The sequence below is a fragment of the Hesperophylax consimilis genome, chromosome 3 (assembly GCF_061612785.1).
Source record: "Hesperophylax consimilis isolate HC1 chromosome 3, BYU_Hcon_1.0, whole genome shotgun sequence".
Lineage (NCBI taxonomy): Eukaryota > Metazoa > Arthropoda > Insecta > Trichoptera > Limnephilidae > Hesperophylax > Hesperophylax consimilis.
This window is the reverse complement of record NC_142838.1, coordinates 40,251,180-40,272,956: the sequence shown is the minus strand read 5'-3', so window position 1 is coordinate 40,272,956 and position 21,777 is coordinate 40,251,180. Positions and strand designations below refer to the sequence as shown.

Genomic DNA, 21,777 nt, shown 5'->3' with positions numbered 1-21,777 from the left:
ATTTAATTAAAAATTTTATTACATAAATACGCCAATCAAAAATAATTACAATTATTGGAAGAAATTAGAACCTATCAATCACTTTACAATCGCAGGCAAATTACATTACAATAATTTATCCAAACTATGTTAAATAAATTTTTACTAATTTATTTTGCGCGTATCCACAGATAAATGAAATATTTATGAGATATTCTAATAAAACGACAAAAATTAATTCTATTTTTGAATTTATATTTGTCCTTATTTCGAATGTTTATGAATTACGAATTCGAGCTTTGAAGCTTTTCCGCAGTTTTTTTTCCGTAGACCGCCCCGCGCCGAGGCGAAAATGTAACTGGAGCTCTGAAAAGCTCTAACAAAGATTGAAGTCAAACTGTAAAGGGTGAAGTGGGTGGAAAGGGTGGAGGGTGGAATGGGTGGTATAAGTGGTGAGGGTGGTAGTGACCAGTGTGACCGGTGCAGGTGAGGTTAAGGCGTGTGAAAAGTTCATGTGATATCAGCTAATTTTATACAGAATAATTTAGTTTCCCATTATTTTTATTAAGTACTATTAAGTGTTATTCACACTTCACCTTTGTACAATATACACGTGAAGACGAATCTGACTTACATTTACCGGTCATAGCTGACATTATTTGGAATTAAAAAAGGTAAATAAAATTTTAGTCAACGCTTACATAGCAAAAATCTTTCACATTTTATCGCTGGCATGGATTAAAGGATAACACTAGAATTGACTTGTGGGCTGTTTCTTGATCAAAATATTTGTCTCGGTTTAAATTTCCAAAACAGTAATTTGTTTAAGTAAAATAAATTTAACAACCCTTAGTGATAATCCCGCAAATCCCGCCATATTTTTAAATTCTATCCCGCAATCCCGCGGGATATGAAAACCCTAATCACAAATTCATTACTTATGCTAATATAAGTCATTAAAATAATGCTGCAGGAATCCACATTGCAGTAACCCTTGTGCTTTTTTGCAATCTCTATTGATTGTGGTCACCCTTCTATGTCAGTGGCATGCTAAGCGCAAGTTCTCCTCAAAGTATACATGTATTGGTTTTTATTCAAATTTTCATTATTGTATGGAATTGTAAATTCTCAAAAGGATAAAGCATGTTTTTCATACCAATGGATTCCATTATTTGAATTAACAGTTTACCCGCAGAGGAAGCAGAGATAATTAAATCCTACAAAATGCTGTATATTATGCTCATTACTTTAACGCAATTATTTATTAATGCTTTTTTACGGCTTTTACACGATGTTGTGAGATAGTGTATAAACAGGGTAAAAACTATTAGTAGGTATTACAAATAAGTGAGATCTTTATAAATAATAATAATAATATTTGGCTAATTTTTATAGCGCCGTTTTCGTGAAAAATCACCTCAAGAGCGCTGAAACGTTATTAAATTTGAACTAATTTTAAATTTGAAATTATTTTTAATTTGAACCTATTTTAAATTTGAACTTATTTTAAATTTGAACCAATATAAAATTAGAACTAATTTTGAATTTTAACTAATTCAAGATTTGAACTAGTTTCAAATTTGAACTAATTTTTAATTTCAAAATTTATGGTCTTAACACGATAACCATGACAAAATCAGATAAAAGTAGAATTTTAGGAAAAAAACTTATTTGTGGATAATATGCGAGCGTTGGGGTCGGGCTTTAAAACCAGAAATGGAACCAAATGAACTGAAATTATGGATTTATGTTATAAATAATGGTCAGAAGAAAAAGTTTTTTTGTAAATAAATAGGTCTAATATTTTTTCTATTAATTTTTTCTATTCAGAGTTAAATTAATTTAACAACATACTTTCATCAAACCGACCCTCAGATTCCCAACCACCCCAAATGCCTTTTTCCTTCTCAGAATTTCCTCTTTTTCCATTCCTAAAAAGACCCTCCACACAGCATCTCCAAAGATTATTTTCATTTACATTATTTTCCTCAGGGCCTCTTCTATGGAGCTAATGTAAAAAAAACTATTTTTGGTTGTTTGTGATGATTCCAGCGTGAACATATACTTTCAATTAGTTCCCAGATGACATATATCGTCGTGTGTTATTTATTTTTAACTGTAGCTAATTATTTAATTTTCTTAGGCGTATTACTTATTACATCTAACACACTATGTTTCTCGTTAATATCTTACTTAAATGTCTATTTATTAATTACTGACTTACCTACGAACCATCACGCTGTTCCCGTAAGCTGATAAGATGAACCCGCGTACAACTCTGTGTTTGTACGCACTCCTTGCTTCTTTATTTGTCCTTGTTAGTCAGACTCGGGAGTATTTTCAGACTCAATGACTCACATGACCCGACCAAGAATTTGATTCACTTGGTCGTGTCATGTCTTCATCGTACATCTCCGACATTATTTTACCTTAGCATCATAATATCTCCTCTTCTTCGTTCATACACTCCATTTTAACACCAATCTTTCAATTGCCTGCTTTCTACACAGGATTTCTTAGTGAGACAGTAACGTAATAAATAAAAACAAAAACAACCCGTAAAAAACAAGTTTTTTTACTAAGGTACATTTATTTTAAAATTTCTCTTAAATTTTTTTTTTTTTTGACTGCGTATTGAACCTTTCTACCCATGAACTGGAGTAGACAACTCTACTTACCTCGCCAAATGCAGATAGTGTAGAACCGACATTTATTTAGTATATTATGTATTTTATATGTTCGCGTGCATGTACGTGATTGCCACAAAAATTGATAGAATGCATTATCATCATATTATCATATTGAGTTTCAACTCAATCGGATGTCGGAAAGTTGTTTAATTTCCGCATCCAAGATTTGCGTTAATTAATTACCGCAAACGAAAGTGAAATTCCAATAGATGAATTTATTTATTATTTTATTTTAACCTTAAATTGTAATATTTAATTATTGAAGACAATATTAGCGATTCTTAAATGATAATTAAAAACAGAAAAGATACGTCCTAGTCGCATTTAGAACTTGAATACAGGACCCTCGCCTTGCAAGGCGAAGAATCTCTAATATTGTCTTCAATAAACAAATAAATCTTTTTTTTGGAATGACTTTATTGAGAAAATCCTCAAATTGTAATATTTAATTATTTAAGACAATATTGGAGTTTTCTAAACGAAAATCTGAAACAGAAAAATCAGAAAAGGATACGGTCACATCTAGGAATCGAACCCAGGACCCTTGCCTTGCCGGGGCACCGCTCTACCACTGAGCTAATGGGACCCTATCCCCTTCGGTCACATTTTAACTGTATTTAACTTCGAATAAGAACTACCAACATTGTTTTATTTTTTTTCACCGCACATATGTTGTGCACGTGCGGTGAAAAAATGAAGACAATGTAGTTCTTTTCATTTAATTTTCTGTTTCAGATTTTCGTTTAGAAATCACTAATATTGTCTTCGATAATCAAATAAATCTATTTAAAAACAAAAAAAATGTAGAATTGTTTTAAACAAAATAAAACAGGTAAGTTTAATTGTTATTGGTTTTAATGTATCAATATACAGTTCACATTATTAGGTATCTCGCATACTTAAATAATACAACATTATTTTCCCTTTTAAGAAATGTCTTAAGATAAACATAGTTTCGTTTTGCAGTAAAAACTTTAAATTTAATATTAAATGCTTTTATGTATGTACATTATTATTTACATCTCACTTAAACAAGAATCAAACGGAATCCACGATATTAAAAAAAAATCCGATTACTTTTATACAAATATGTTATAATTTAGGTAGATAAATATACATTCTAATACTACATGTGTTATTTTGATGTGTTTTATGTTAGTTTACAACTAAATTTATTTACTTGCATTATATTGGTAACTGGATAAGTATATATATACGATAACAATCACTCTTTCGTACATACAATATGAATATAAAATATATGTTTAATTTTCGTGATGAATGATTTTTATAATACATACATGTTAGTCGATATATCAAGTAAAATATAAACCACCTTGTAATGTAATGGTTTGGAAATCATAAACGATGAAATTTAAAATTCATTACAAGTTTAGCTTTTTAAAGAAAATATTTTTAAGAGCAACAAAATTCACTAAGTTTACCAAATGAATTTATCATTGAAGAAGATAATACTAATACATATTAAAAGAAACATAAAATAAAACAAGACACATAAAACGTATCGGTCACAAACTAGGAATCGAATCCAGGATCTCTTATCTTACCGGGATAAGCGTCTTAAACCAAACCAGGCGTCTTAAGCTTCTTTTGGTTTAAGGCCCCGTAGTAAGCGTTCATGGATGGTTTAAAAGGAAGATATGTAAATACGAATGTTAAAGCTATACACTAATATTAAAAAACGATAATAATTAAGCAAAAATTGTTAAAATATTTAATAAAACACGACTCGTTTGTAATAGAGCAAAAATCTCTGGACAAATGCTTTAGTTGCATTTAAAGATACACTGTGTTTTTTTTTATGCCTATAACATATTAAATAACAAAATAAAACTTGTTTTAAATAATTTTCGGAGTTTACTTTGTGATTTTTTTCTATCGAGGGAATTTCATATAATTAACGTTTCGGCATAAAAAATGTATAGATATTATCTTCAAAAATAACATTTAAATTTTTTGGAACTAAAAAACTTGAAGAGTTAACGAGAAACTTGTTATAAATCGGTAAAAATTGAGTATGCGGGGGCTTAAGGCGTTTGTCCCGGAAAGACAAGAGATCCTGGGTTCGATTCCCAGTTGTGACCGTTATCTTTTATTTTTCTCTGTTTTGTTCTATTTAATGTTTCGTTTAGATTTATAAGTATTATATTTTTCTTCATTAATATATTACATTTATGGGTATAACCTGCAAACCAAGTTAAAGAAAAAATTTCCCTGAATACAATTTAATTGAAGAGAAAAATTTTGACGAATACCGATTTGTTTACTATATCAAACTCGTGACACATTTAATTCCCGACAGAATTTTACTGGACAAATTAAAATTAACATAATGCTATGCTTTGTCTTATTGACGAAAGGAAGTTTCGAATTAATTTGTATTTCTTCTTGATTGAAAGAGTGTAATATACTACAGAATATTATTTAATTTAATTTGTTAACTATACTAGCTACACATTTTAACGAATATATTATAAAAAATATATAAATTTAAATAAACTATTAATAATGAAAGGAGGCTAACACAATGAACTAGAATAGAGCACCATACAAATAAATGATAATTATAAAAAAAATGTAATCAATTGATAAAAAAATGATAATATTTATTTGAAAAATAGTAATGAAACTATAAATTAATAATATTATAAATGTTTTTGGTGTAATACTCGTACAGTGATCATAAAAGTTTTCCTGTAAACAGAACCCCAATAATGAAAATTGCTTTTCAAAACAGCGTTATAAATTATTGGTGACCGTGTTTGAGGTATTTTATTACGTATCTGGATATAACTACGTTTAAGGCGATGCACCACGTATTGTAAAATTTGGAATCAGGCCGCTAACAATAACACACCTTCTGTAGGATGGCGTCAAGGTTTAAATTCCCGCCCACAAGCCGCCTGTTTTGGTTTATGTAACAATAAACATTCACAAAAAGTGTGTTTAATTTATTTTGGGAAGAAAGATAATTTTTTAAAGAACTTAATTTGTCACATTATGCAATAAGACCACAACCGAGAATGGGTTCGCAAGTAGGAGATTTATAACTTTAAATCATTTTTTATACATAGACGCTTGAGACTTTTTTTTTCTGGTGTATTAAAAAAACTCTATTTTTTCAAAAGCCAATATTAAAACATCAATAATAAAGCATCTAAAATATTTCTAAGCCATCAAGTTTTCTAACGAAAAACATATGATTTTGCATTACTACGTAGTGCTTCGCCTTAAACACATATTTTCAGTGTAATTATTGCTCTGCGGTATATAAACTTAAAGCAGCCAAGTGTCTGCATCGATTAACTTACGCTAAGCGTTGAACTGTCAAACCGAATGGTTTTTTGCGGTTTGGCTAATCAATAATTAGTTTATTTACAAAAATTGTTTTAAAACAATGATTTATGCATTTTATGGTGTAAAAACATACACTTGTTATCACAATATGTACACATGTGTATAATTTTTACAAGACAAATAATATATTTTTTATTTTAACTGAAATTTCAGGATTGATTTGGATTAAGTAGTGAGACAGAAAGGTTCAATTGAAATGATAAAGAATTACCACTGACTTATTAGGATGGGTTGATTCACACAATTTGAACAATTATTTAAAATTCAAAGTTGATTTTTAAGTTCTGTGAAAATTCTGCCAAAGTTCCGTTATTATTTCAGTTATGTGAAACAACTTTGTTTATGTTGATAAGATTGAAAATGCTTTGCTTTATATTATAACTCAGCTTTGATTATAATTTTCAGTAAATATTTGAAATTTTAATAAGGTTCGCATAAAGTAAGACAATAATGTTTTAAACATGTGGTTTATGAATATTTTTTTTTACATTTCCATAATTCTTAGTAAATAACACACGCATAATGGCGATATATGTTTTGCTTGCTTCTTATTCTCCTTTTCGAAGGATTCACATTGGGAATATCGTATATCCTTCTAGGGGGCATCCCACCGGATGCAGAAAAATCATCACGTTTCAAATGTAGAAGATCACTTCTTGCAGATAGTTCTTTGTCAATTCAAGTTGTTTTAACTTGACCTGTAAGAAAATAATACAAAATTAATACAAAAAATTCAGCATGAGGGTATCAAAAATATAAATACTTTAGCTCAGTGGCCTTAAATCAACCATAATATCTACGTAGCTCAGTAACCTCAACTTAATCACAATACCTACGTAGATCAGTGGCTCAATTCAGTCACAATTCCAGCTCAGTGGTCTCAACTCAATCACAATATCTTCCTAGCTCAGTAGCCTCAACTCTATCTCAATACCAACCTAGATCATTGGCCTCAACTCTATCTTAATACCTACCTAGATCAGTGGCCTCAATTCAATAACAATGCCAGCTCAGTGGCCTTAACTCAATCACAATATCTACCTAGCTCAGTAGCCTCAACTCAATCACAATACCTACCAAGATCAGTAGACCCAACTCAATCACAATACCTATCTGCTCAGTAGCCTCAACTCAATCACAATACCTACCTAGCTCAGTATCCTCAACTCAATCACAATACCTTCCTAAATCAGTGGCCTCAATTCAGTCACAATTATAGCTCAGTGGCATCAACTCGTTCACAATATCTACTTAGCTCAGTAGCCACAACTCAATCACAATACCTACCTAGCTCAGAAGCCTCAACTAAATCACAATACCTACCTAGCTCAGTAGCCTCAACTCAATCACAATACCTACCAAGATCAGTAGCCTCAACTCAATCACAATACCTACCTAGCTCAGTAGCCTCAACTAAATCACAATACCTACCTAGCTCAGTATCCTCAACTCAATCACAATACCTTCCTAAATCAGTGGCCTCAATTCAGTCACAATTATAGCTCAGTGGCATCAACTCGTTCACAGTATCTACTTAGCTCAGTAGCCTCAACTAAATCACAATATCTTCCTAGCTCAGTAGCCTCAACTCAATCAAAATACTTACCTAGCTCAGTAGCCTCAACTAAATCACAATACCTACCTATCTCAGTAGCCTCAACTCAATCACAATACCTACCTAGCTCAGTAGCCTCAACTCAATCACAATACCTTCCTAAATCAGTGGCCTCAATTCAGTCACAATTATAGCTCAGTGGCATCAACTCGTTCACAATATCTACTTAGCTCAGTAGCCTCAACTCAATCACAATATCTTCCTAGCTCAGTAGCCTCAACTCAATCACAATACCTACCTAGCTCAGTAGCCTCAACTAAATCACAATACCTACCAAGCTCAGTAGCCTCAACTCAATCACAATACCTACCTAGCTCAGTAGCCTCAACTAAATCACAATACCTACCAAGCTCAGTAGCCTCAACTCAATCACAATACCTACCTAGCTCAGTAGCCTCAACTAAATCACAATACCTACCTAGCTCAGTGGCCTTAACTCAGTCACAATTCTAGCTCAGTGGCTTCTGTTTTCTGTAGAATGTATTTTTTAACTTATTCAAACACTATTCGGGGCTTTTCTGAACCTTCTCGTGAAAAAATAAAATAATCTTTTATTGACGTCTTAAATAGCATTTACTTTACTTAAAATGATTGTGAAATCGTACTGTTATTGAAAAAAGGTAATAAAAAACTTCAGTTTTATTCCTACATATATCTTGTAACAAAATCATTATTACAATCGTAAAAATCGTACCTAATCGACCATTTCTATATTTGACATTCCTAAATTTTGTCAGAACTTTGATTTTGTAACATGACCCACACGGAGAAAAATTACTAATTTTGAATATTTATAATTTATTGATAGTGCATACATTGATAGTGCATATTATAATCCAATGTCTATTTATGTAAAAAAACGCAAGTAATGAATACCAACCTCATTAGTACTATATCCATCCAAGCCCCGGAAGCACCACCGGTTTGAGGATTCAACAGGAGAGCGGATACGGGAAAGGTTAGTCTGACTAGAATATTATTGTAATTTGGTTAGGGAAGTTGTGTTAGTTCCGCTTTTTACCGCTGAACCAGGACACCGATGGTGTCACCACCTGTTGATCAGATTTATGACTCAACCATAACAAACAAAACAATCAACATCAAATTAAGTTAATACGGGCCATTACAATGCGTTATGTTTATATTCTAAATCAAAGCGATACATAATACTATTTTTGTTATCCATACTAAATATTAAATACTAAAACAATACTTCATCATCCAGGCTTAAAATATTGCTATTCAACCCGTAATTACTGCTAATTTAAATAACGTATTACGGCTGTTTAAATTTATGCTTGAATTATAAATGGTAATTACTACTTGTGTAAGAAAAAATATAACTCTGATTCAAATAAATGTTTTGTGGGTGATAAAAAATACTCACCATATTTACCGCTCATATGTATTCCAAATCTTCACAGAGTGTATTACTGATATCAAAGAAAAAATATCATACATATCCGAACTGAGATGAGAAAAAAAAATTGAACATGCGTTTAGAATTTTTGGTCCTTCGAGCCGGATAACAATGATTTTTTTATGAAAGTAATATAGATGTCATTCCATATCTAACAACATGACGGCCTCCGTGTTTGAAGGGTAAGGTTCTCGACTAGCATTCCATTGGTTGCGGGTTCAAATACCAGAGTGCGCAAAGAAAATTTTATTTAAAAAAAAAACAAAATGATTTAAATACTTAATTTTGTTCAATTATGGTGTAAGCGTTTTACTTATTAAGGTTACACAATAACGTTCAGTGATAATTTTTCCTTAGTTTTTCGTAAATAACCACCCTCTGAAGTTTTGCGATATAAACATTAAACAGGCTGTATATAAGCGCTGCGGATTTTTAAATCACAAATAACTATAGCTATTTGATGTGTTTGAAACAGAACGTGAATATTTTTTCAGCATTAAGGAATGATTGATGATATCGGGAAAACATAATTTGGGAATGAGAAATGTAAAGGGAACTTAAAACTAACACTTAAATAACATCATCAATATCATTGGAAATCAATAACATCAATCAGGGGAGAAAGTGCACGGTGAGGTTTTTGGTGCTCAGAAGACAGATAAAAATAAGGCAACGACTATTTGTAGATGTGAATTATGAAAATTGTGTGAATTGTGTTGTAAAGATGTGATAAGAAATGTCATACAGCGAAAAGTTACTAGACAATATTTGACATAGTGTACAGATATACACGTAGTTTGGAAAATTTTAGTGCAAGCGTAAGTGTAGTAAATCTACATCACATTTGGAGTAGATTTTGTGGTTTAACTTTTTTGAGTTGATCTTTAGTTTTCGAATAAATCGAATTCGAGGAATCAGTTATTAACACGTATTGTTTAATAGTGCTTTCACACAAACGAAGTATTGAATTCCGTAAGTTTACACTTAAACTTTAGGATCCAGAGTTTATAACCGCGCTGTGCAAGCGGGTTCCCTACAGAGCATCGGACCATCCCGCCATTATGTCAAACTTGAAAAAAATCTGACACGAGGGAGTTAATATCAGCTGTTTAATGTCTTTTAAAATGCGCCGAAAGTTAGAATGCGAAATAAAAAAATATAATTGCTGGAAATCGATCTTTTTTCGATGTTTTTTGAGTTCTCTATGTGATGTAGATTCACCAGTTTCCCGTTTGTACTACGAATTTCCGGGCACCGAGCGTACATTTAATTACCAAATTCCGTTCATCAACAGAGACAATCAACTTGAAGAAAATATTTAAAAATGTTGGAGTGAATTTTCGCTTTATAAGACGGAATATTTTGTTGGTAATTGGAGACTTGTGTAGTTTGACTTTCAAGGAAAATGTTGTGCATTGTTTGAAAATTAAATAAGTTGCATGCAAATTAACGCAATTAAAATATATTTTGGAAAGAAATTTTAACTTTGACAGAATATGATTTTATTAAAAATATTAAGTGATAGACTTTTAGATATATTGTAAAAATTCTTTATATTTTGAGGTAGGTTGAAGTAGTATGTGTGTAGGTGACGTAAGACGGAATCAGAATGAAGAGGGAAAAAATCATTCGGAGTGAAATTCGGGCAGCGCGTACATAAAATACTATGGCGTCAAGCGACCCCATTAAAAACTTAACCCCTCGTAACTGTATCTATCCTTGCATTATAATATCTTCAGTTGTCGAAAGAAGAACAGGATAGTAAAAAAGGATAAAGGAAGGATTAGACAATCCCAGACGGAGGTGAAACGAAGATATTCATAAACAAAAAACAAACAACAACAAAAACACATTATTTGACGCAACTATGGTCCAAAATCAGTCCATTTTTTAATGTTTTTTACTTCCAGAATTTTGTCCCTAAAAAGGTTTTCTTTGTTGATTTTGGATAGAAGTATTTGATAATGATCTTTTAAAAAATACATATTCAATATACAGTTCATATCTATCAAAAATTTAACTTAATTATTTCCTTTAAAAAAATGACAAAGTGTCATAATTGGGGTAATGTTAAAGTTGGCAGCTGATAAGATTATATATTATGTAACACGTCACCTTACTTACTGTTGACAAGTAAACAAATATGATAGACAAAGGGTATTTCTAAACCATAATAATATCACCAAATCTATGCTGTGTCATTTAGTGAAAACTAAAGCGAAAAAACTTTTTTCGACGATAGTTGTGTCGTCACCTAATTTTTTTATGGCAACAATTTAAGACGCCGATTCTAGTATTTAGTACGGTCGATCGATAATGTCGGTAACTTGTCATCGTTTCCGAGCATGACTGCACATCGCCAACGAACAAAGAAAAGTTCACAACGACTAAGTGTTTTTAATTTATTCGACGTGAACTATTGTTTGTACTAAAGCGTTCAGCAGTGTGATCGTTAACGATGACAAGTTATCGTCATTATCGATAAATCCTTTAAGGATCGACTATGCTAGGTAGACCCAGGTTTAATAATGCGAGTTAATATAATACAACCTTTGTGAAGCCTGGGTACGAGCGAAACCTGGTAAGTGTAATAATTAATTTCCACAACAAGACGTTACAAATTCACTCTGAATGATTTTTAACCTCCTAACTGAGAGATTGTGTGCTCCTTATGAGTGCTGACAGGTGTGGGGGAGTTTGTCTGTGCGGGTGTGGTGTTACCTGGGCGGTGTAAGCAGCCGGCCACTCTGTGACAGGTCAGAACCCGAACTGCTGGGCGGCCTCCTGCCCCGAGCGAACTCTCTCCTGTAGTTATCTGGGTCCGCCTCCCACCCCCCTATAAGGACACCCCGCAAACGTGCATTCAATTCAGTCAGTCGAAATCCCTCTTAATTATGCATCCAATAGAATGCACCACATTATATTATTCAGCCAAAATGAAATTGGAGTAAACTAGAGAATGTGGGGCAAGCTGTTTCTGTATTTATTAGGGGTAATATTGAAATACGGAGTTAGACTGGACTTCTCAACATATGAAACCAAAATAATCTATGATCAGCTCCCTAGTTTATGAATTACAAAATCAGGAAGTTTCAAAGACTAATTGTCAAAGAGGAATATGGGGCAAGTTGTTTCAATATTTTAGGGGTAATATTGAAATACGAAGTAAATACGGAGTTGGCTGCTCAGCTCATGAAACTAAAAATAATCGTTAATCAGCTTCCTGAAAAGTTTATGAACGACAGAATCAGCCAGGTTCAATGACTAAATGAAAAATGACTAAATGAAAAATGACTAAATCTTGGGGGAGTATGGGGCAAGCTGTTTCAATCTTTTTAGGGATAATATTGGAATACGGAGGCTGATCAACATATACAAAACTAAAAATAATATTTTATCAGCTTCCTGAAGAGTTTATGAACAACAAAATCAGCCAGTTTCAATTACTAAACTATCAAGGAGGAATACGGGGCAAGTTGTTTCAAAAATTTTAAGGGTAAAATTGAAATACGGAGTTGGCTGCTCAACATATGAAAGTAAAAATAACCATTGATCAAGTAGTTTATAAACAATAAAATCGTTCAGTTTCAACGACTAAACAACTATCAAGAAGGAAATAGGGCAAGTTATTTCAGTATTTTTAGGCGTAATAAATACGATGCTGGACTGGACTGCTCAATACATGAAACACAAAATACTATTTGAAAAGCATCTTGAATGTATGTTTACCATAAAATCAAGCAGTTTCGATGAATTATCTAAATCTGGATGCGGGCGCAAGTATTTCAATATTTTTCACAGTGGATATATTGAAGTGGTTGTATAAGGGTTTCTGCTTCCTTAGTATCAGAGTTTGAAATAAAAAAACCTATGCAATAGGGCAGTGATCTGTCTAGGAAGCGAAACAGTTTATGGGCAAATATGGAGCAAGTTGTTTCAATATTTTGGATGTTGGGAATTGTTTTAAATGGCTGTTAGACTGATTACAATAGCATTAAAACTAAATAAGGTAATATGATATTAATTAGATCTAAATAAAATTAAGTTATCATGATAAAAGGGTATACCGATGAATTGGTTAATAAAGCATTACTTTAAAAGCTCATACTTACCATTTAAATGTAGGTTAGGTTAAGGCGGCCTAATCTACTTTATATAACATGCACAGATGGGTATATTTGGCGCCTCGGACTCATTTGGGTTACGCAGTAAGTTTACTGCCATTAATCCACAATTTATGGTCTCAAAAAGTTAACGTAAGTAAAAGGGCAATGTAGAATGGGATAATTACCACTGTTTCACGCAATAAATACATTAATTTAGTTAATTACTTGTTTTTATTACAAGTAGGCTACTTGCATTCATTTAATAATGAACAAAAGAAGGAAAAATTGTGTGGATAGATTTTTCTGACAAAATTTTGAAAATTTTACAAATAATTGAGTAAAGTTTAATTTTTTAATAACGTATACAACAAAACAACACTGAAAGTTCCTTTGAATTTGACGTTTTGCATGTCTAAATGGGATGCAAGTGGCCGATTAATCAGTAATCATTTATTCTTAAGTTAAGAAAATGTTGGCTTCACAGAAAAAAATGGGATGGATTTATAATATTTTTTTACTATGGCAACAAATTTTAATACGTATATATAAGCATTCAAAATAAGAAGCACATAGACGAGAGCGTAAATGGTGGGTATAGTTATAGTTGTTTGGTAAGTAGGTTAAAGTATGTTATAGTTTACCTATGGGTGTCCTGCCCGCCGGGGTAGCCCGGGGCATGTTGTAACAGGCGGGAGGGTGCACCGCAGGGGGGAGGACGGGGGTGGATGGGGCACGTCTGTAGTCCTTGTACTCACGTGGTTGTCTGTGTAAAATATGTTAAATGTCTAAGAATGCAAAGATGACGAATTTTAGCTGAATTTCAGTAAATATTGACAAGGAATTAACTAAAGATATTTTTGAAAAAGCAAGACAAAATAAGGTGGGAACGTTCCAATGTATTTTGGTGAGATTGTTATAAACGTAGATAATAGAAAAAAGTGGGATATGGCATGGAAGCGTGCCGATTTTTATTTATTTTTTGATTTATTTAATCATATATTATTAATTTGTATTTTCTTTTGTAATAAAGTTTTTTTCATGCTTTTCCATTACCAAACTAGTCACATGCCAGTATTATTATATTAATGGTAACTTTATTATGGTTACAGCAAGAAAAAACCAAGCGGCGAAGCCAATAAATGTGTATATAATATGCGTAATAATTTATGCGTCTGGTGTGCACATAGAAACAAAGGCGGGGCGCCACGCCACGCCGCTGTTCGTAGATGCCATTTGTAGTATGGGTGATCGATGTTGGCAACACAAAGTTTCATACTACAAGTTCATTGCCCATCCCCCTTGTTACTATTATCTATTGAATATTCCCTGCTAAACTGGAAATCAGAGGGTAAAATGCCACCAGTAAGACTGCAACAGAGATAGATACCCACGGGCTTAAAATTTCAGTCCTTTAGCCGAAATAGGAAACACTTGCACATCACCGGGAGGAGATCTACGGGTGTACCCAGCACAAATGATGATAAAATGAAAGAATGTGATGTTAGCTTTTTTATTGTCATGAGCAATCCCGTTAAACATTTCCCGAAACTTTCTGAACTTATTATTGCAATGGAAATGTTATGCATTATTCTAGTTTAAATAATAGTTTACCTGTATTCCAAGCTAGTTTTACTAGCAATCCTGCTGCCCCCTATCCTTGGCGAAGGGGTGGCGCCCCCTTTGGGGGAGGGTGAGGACGTGCCGCCACTGATTCTGCGGCCCCCAGTACCACTGCCGCCCGAGTTGCGGCTCGCGGGAGGCGGGGAGGGGCTCACGGCACCCTCGGGCTCCGAGCGGCCCTAAATTAAATTAGTGTGTTACGACAAAGGTTAAATTATCTTATTTACTAGCAGAAATATGTTGCATAAAATCAGCAAAAACTCTTCAACGGTCATATTATGGCGTCATGGAATTCGAAAAGTTTTTTTTCTGTTGGAAATTAATAGGTTCGAACCCATGTTCACAATTTACAACGTCATCTCTCATCATGCCCTCTCATAATGATTGGATGCAAATCTTTGAAGTGAACAGTGACAATGCATTCTGTCAACTTTTTGTGGTAATTACGTACAAACACGCGGATACATATGCAATATTTTTTGAAATCGGATGTCATTATTGCCGTTAATTTACGAAATAAATGTCTTTCCCACCCGATCAGCATTTGGCAAGATTGGTAGAGTTTTCGACTCTAGTTCCTGGGTAGTGAAGTTCAATCCTCAGATAAAAAAAAAAATTATCAATTTAAAAAAAAAAATTAAAAATAAATGTAATATATTAAAAAACCTTACTTTTTTAATGGTTGATTTTTTATTCATGTTTTTAGTTGTCAGAATTTCATTTTCATTATATACTTAAAATAATGCCAGGAATCACCAGTTAAAGCAAGTCAAGTACACACGGTATAGAGAAAATATAATATGTATTCATGTTTCTTTTTAGAAACGGTTGGTTAAGGAATTGAAAATCTCAATTTAACAAAAATGTTTTCCTTTTCCTGAGAAATCGAATCAAGTAGCGGAAACTTGTAGCAATTATTAATTTAATAATACGTGTAAAATCATTAATTACGTTACTTCCAAACTGCGTTCGTCTGTGGTATGTATAGAGAAATACATCATTGGTGGTATGAGAAAAAATAAAACAATTGCCACTAATTAAAAACAAAGAATCCACTGGTTTCAAGAAACTCAACCAACGGGAAATATTTAATTATGCTATAATTATTGATACATGTTCAGACTTTTACGAGATATTCAAATAATGGGAGGTCCTTAATTGGGTAATAACAATGACATTAAAACACCATAAGAATTTAAATAATATTTTAGTACGCCTCTGCTGAGAAACAGGTCACTTAGGTACCTATTCGGTAAATATTAAAATATAATAACAATTTCAGTTGTTTGTAACTTTGGTGAAATTAACTTAAATTTAGAAGTCATTTTGTGAAAAAGCAGAAAATTATTCTAATTGTCTTTTTAAGATTTAAATTATAATGCCTTCAATTTTGATGACCTGTATGGTGGAGGGGTAAGATTCTCGGATAGGAATCCGGAGGTCGCAGGTTAAAATTCAGGCGTGCGCAAGCCAATTCTATTTAATTAATTTGTTTTATTTAAAAATTTATTCATTTTAAAATAATATATGGCGCACTTGCCACACGTTCAAGAGTGGAAGTATCAACCTGCACGAAGAAAAATGGGTATTGATAATTTATGGAGAATCTCTTGTTATTATTATAATTCCGGTTAAAAACGGGATTGCACACCTGCTAAAATATTAGTAAACAATACGTGTTCCGACATTGTGATAATATATTATAAACTTATCAATATTTTAACTGAAAACCAGTTAATAAATTCGTCACAAGCCTACAATCCCGTTTTTAACCGGAAAGCCAATAATTTCAAAATATTCTTAATAAATCAGCAATATTCATTTTTCTCCGTGTGGTGTAAGACCAGCATTCAGAATTGAAACGTTGCTTGAAATGTCTTTAGCTGTCCCTGGTGACCAGATCTGCACTTCCCCACCTTCCTCTACCTCATCTCCTCCCCTTTTCACTATATTCAGCGTCACAACAAACACCAAATCGGGATGCCATAGTCTCACTCGCTCCAGACGGTTGGGAATGATTTTTCACTGATCGGCGCTAGTATATAATAATTCATGGATTTGTTTTATTTACCTAAAGTCCATAATATATATATCGTCTTATTTTTACTTAAAAAACAACACAGAAAAGATTTCCACAGCTGTTTGGAATCATAGTATCACTATGGAACTACTGTTTCCTATCGAACTGTTTAAAAATAGAAATACAAGATTTTCCAATAAGAGGTGTTATTTTGAATAGCCCGCTATTTCGGTAGATGTTACTTTTAAAGCTGTTATTTTTTGACATTTGACAAGTAAAAACTACGTAATTAATAAAAATGGAACTTTACACGCTTCAACAACGCATTGAAATTATTAAAATTCACTTGAGTGAATCAAATGCAAATCATCTTGAGCGATGAGGCCCATTTCCACCTCGGTGGCTTCGTCAACAAGCAAAATTGTCGCATCTGGGGCTCGGAAAACCCAAAATTTATTGTTGAAATGCCTCTCTATCCTCAACGTGTGACTGTTTGGTGCGGTTTATGGTCCGGCGGAGTCATTGGACCTTACTTTTTCGAAAATGAGGCTGGAGCAACAGTTACGGTGAATGGATTGCGCTATTCAGAGATGATTAATGTTTTTATATGGCCGAAATTGGATGGTATTGATTTAGACAACGTTTAATTTCAACAAAACGGCTCTACGTCCCACAAAAGCAACAAAACCATTGATATTTTAGGATTGAATATCAAAATAACACCTCTTATTGGAAAACCCTGTATTATAGCTCACTATATTTTTCAAGTTATTCCGTTCTGATAATCCATTCAAGTTCTTTTTATTATAACATATTATAGTACCTACAGTTTGAAACAGCTGTTGCAAAGCGTCTCACAATGTAGTAGCCACCCTACCGTGACAAGACGGCGTTTGTTTTCTTGCTGATGGCATAATATTGAGATCACGGAGCCATTAACATTTCTGGAGTGAACGCATTAAGTAGCTACCAGTGAAAGGGAAATGAACGGAAATAGGTCAAACTAGGAAATATATACCGTTGCTTTCATTAATGAAATGGGGAGCTATGTTATTATGGCTTATCAAAGGTTGAGTGACATTTATGTGTCGAATAGAGCAGCGGCCCCGACCTTTAAAAATCGTATTTTATCAAAAAATCTTCATGAATTCCTGTTATTTTTGTTTGTTTATGATACGATTAGACTGGAATATTGGGGAGAAATAGAGTGAAGATATACTATAATGTAATATATGCACATGTTTTATGTGTTTTCTGGAACTTATTAGAAAAAATAAATATACTACTGTATTCTACGCTCTCTGCCAATCCCTACTATCTTACGGCATTATAATCTGGGGTGGCTGTGCACAATTTACCATCGAACCTCTTCGAAAAGCCCAAAAAATGGTAATACGTGTCATTAACAAGCGACCGACAAGATACCCCTCCACTCGACTCCTGATAGAGTATAAGGTCTTAAACATACAACTCCACCTAAAATTTTCGCTAATACATTTCCTGTTCAAATATAAAAACAAAACTCTTTTACAACACAACTACACCACCAGAACAATAACCAACGGTCACTACAAAGTACCTTCACTACGTACCAAGTCAGCTAAAAGACAATTTTTCTTCCTAGCTCCTAAAATCTTTGACCTTATCCCTGAAAACCTAAAAACCGTGAGTCAACCCCATTCCTTTAAAAAACAAATTACGAAATGGATCCTTACACACGGAATACATTACAACTACAATACAGATTCATTCTACACTCTATCAGTTTAATCACCTTTCAGACAAAACATAATACATCCTTATTCCCTAACTTAGCGGTATAGTATGTACATAATTAATTAGTGTGATCTATTTACTAATAATTTCTCAAATTTTTCATCTCTTATAATTTTCTCTAACTTCTCCATTCTCTTCTTACAACCCAAACTAGCTTTACATCATTTTTCTTATTCATATTTTAGTAATGTATAGATTCTGTACGAACTGTAAAATTCACCCGCCATAACACAGGGTCTTCCCTAGCATGGAGGGTGAAATATCACAAAAACCATTTGTATCCTCTAAGTCTTGTATTAATAAAATAAATAAATGGTTGAAAATTTAAAAAGAATCACTAATCTCAATTTGGTAGGCGGGTATAAGTACCCCAGTACCGGGAATCATTATTTATTGGATAACCAAAACTTTTGCAATATGGCATGTGGTTCGATATATGTGGTGACTCAGCAGAAGTGCCCGGTTTTATGGGGTGAGGTTTGTCTAGGTCCTGGCGGCGGATGCGTCTGCCCAACTATTACACCTGAGACACTAATTCAGTGAGATCCTTTGATCTCTCCAACAGGACTCTATTGACCCATCACCCTGCATCCAGTGGGAAAAATTGATTCATACATTCGTCACTCCTGGACACACTGACCCCCAGATTCCTACACACCCCTCATACATGTTTTCTTCCCAGAACTTAGAACATAGCATCACCAAAGATGACAGGCCATAGGCCAATTGTTAACATATCTCGAGTAAATGACTAAAATCGTATTACTGAAACCTGTATTGTAACCTGTTATAACTTCTAACAAATAATCGATAAACTATGGTGTGTTGATTCAGATGACGTGAAAAAAATATATCAGAAAATCTTTCTCAGGCACAAGCAGATTTTTAATGGAATGTGACCATGTTGGATTATATCAAAGCACGGTTCAATACAAAGACTCTCATTTTAAATGTTACTTCCAAAGATATTAGAAGAACGAGATGTGCTATGCGCAGTTCGTACTGAGTGGAATTGTTTTGCCGAGTGTCGCCGGTTTTGTTCACCAATACTACTGCACACCTTCGCTTGCGCTAAGGTATCCGCACTAATACATAGAACAGATTTCTGTGCGTACACGTCCCGATACCGTTCAAAGTACCCTAATTAGGTAGTACTCCGGCTACGGTCCGGCGGCCAACATAGCATATCTCGTTCTTCTAATATCTTTGGTTACTTCCTTTCAATTGATTTACAGTAACTGCTAGTTTAACACCCTGTACATAATAATCCAGGGTGTGGCTAGGATCTGCCCAAGTTTCCCCACGTTTGTTCCGACTTATACAATATAAACATTGCAAAATTAGTCGACTATGCATGAAAGTTTACCGCTACTCAAATACTTTGCATATAAACCCATAAAAATGGTATCCTAAGTTTGGGGAAAAGTGCAGAATATAATGAAATACTTCAAAATAAGTTGTGTCATGCAAATGAACGAGTCGAGGATATTGCGCGAAATCTATTAGTACTTTCTCTCCAAGTCGCTGTTCTCTGTTCACGGCGGAACTATCGACCATAATCTAGGCACGGTTGTAGAAAATAATTATTCAACAAGTCTTGCTTAATATTTTGTACAGTACAATGCTACTAGACCATCAGCATCATTTTCAAACAGATTCAAAATTGTTTTCAGAATTGATATTCGATACCTAACTTCTTTGCTTCTGGATTAAATCTCCTTTGAATCTTTGTGTCAAAGAACTCGTGTAACTAAAACCTTCGTTATCATGGGATAAATTTGATTGATTAGAATCAGGTAATTTCAAGATATTGGTTCATTTTTGTATTACTGACCTGTCCACCCCAGGATGAAGGTAGGCTGGAACATGATTCATCCAGACTAACCAATCTCAGTTGTTGTCTTATAGAGGCCTTTTCTCGAGCTCTCTTCCTCTGAAACTCCTCCTCGACTCTGAAAACAAATCAATTAATGGTTAGTAATAGTAAATATTTCCGACGACAGTCAATCTTATTTAAAAAAGCAAAAAGGATCCTGATTGATCTAAACAGAACAAACGATACCAAAAATATTAAACTATGCCCCGTGAGAGTTTTTAAATCGTTTCTGAACACAATTCAAAATCAGGTATGATACGATTACTATTTACAAAACGTATCTGAAATAGTGATTTTTATGTGGCAAAAAGAAAACAAAGTCTTAAATACCTGCATACAAACGAGATGTAAGCGAACTTTCAGGTCATTGAATCGGTTTATTTAAAAATCAGTAAGCTTTAAAATATATTTAAATATCAATCAGCTGAGTACATTGACAGGAATCTTGATTGTTGTCATGAAGATGCTACCAGGATAAACACTCCTTTTAGAGGACCTGACTAACTGATTCTGGTCAGGTGTGCCACCAAAGTTCAATGAAGCATTGTTCCACACCTAAACTGAGCAATCATTACTGAAAATGTATTCAAACACCGCAAGGAAAGATCCACGGTCGATGGTCACGTAGGTTCTTGGTTTATGAACCATTCCCTAAGTTAATATTGAAATACCTTTGCGTAATGAATGCAGAATTTGTGAACACACAATGTGTTGCTGAACGATGTTACGAACATACGCGTTTCCCGTAATACCTGGTTTCTCTTTTCAGTTAATTGCCCCATCACTGTGTAGTAGACAAATGGAAACACGGCGTTCACACAAAACAGAAATAGTTATGAAAGATACTTTTAGTCAATATAGCATTTAAGTAAATTACAGATAAGAGATTAAGCAAAGCTACAAAATCATGGTTTACAAAATCTGAAAATCGTCCAATCTCTCACGTATTAAAAGATTTTTCCGGAGTAAAAGTATTGTAAAACTTGTTTCTTTATGAAAAAAGTATACTTGGAAATTTAAGCCGATTTCAAAAGTTATCACAATACACCATTTGAATACGTGAGTTTTGTAAACATTCAACTAATACCAAATTCTTACGTTTCGGATAAGAGGAAGAAATGCACACTGACTCTGAAAGCACGATAAATTAATTCCCAGTTGAGCATCATTAAAGTAATCAGACGTATCAAACTCTAATTAATAATTTTGGAAACGCTAACCCAATACAAATTTTCAGGTAGATACAGGCTAGTATATTCATATAGTCTTTATAAATATTGCATTTACTTTAACTTGA

The 21,777-nt window shown here is 33.4% G+C and overlaps 1 protein-coding gene across 6 annotated transcripts in view; it reads right to left on the bottom strand.

Annotated features, from left to right (window-relative positions):
• Positions 1-6,428: 6,428 nt before the first annotated feature.
• The window catches only part of LOC149425479 (uncharacterized), a 258,418-nt gene continuing 243,069 nt past the window's right edge, over positions 6,429-21,777 (bottom strand). For 3 of the 6 annotated variants that reach the window (XM_089650683.1, XM_089650682.1, XM_089650684.1), the window contains 6 exons: positions 20,439-20,556; positions 14,800-14,987; positions 13,830-13,951; positions 11,804-11,918; positions 8,543-8,714; positions 6,429-6,745 (listed from right to left, as the gene is read on the bottom strand). In XM_089650683.1, coding sequence (XP_089506809.1) covers positions 8,708-8,714; positions 11,804-11,918; positions 13,830-13,951; positions 14,800-14,987; positions 20,439-20,556 — 550 coding nt within the window. In that variant the 3' untranslated portion in view covers positions 6,429-6,745; positions 8,543-8,707. Of the gene's footprint in view, positions 6,746-8,542; positions 8,715-11,803; positions 11,919-12,362; positions 13,325-13,829; positions 13,952-14,799; positions 14,988-20,438; positions 20,557-21,777 lie in introns of those variants that run through there. The other 3 variants (XM_089650686.1, XM_089650687.1, XM_089650685.1) reach the window with 3 other exon arrangements.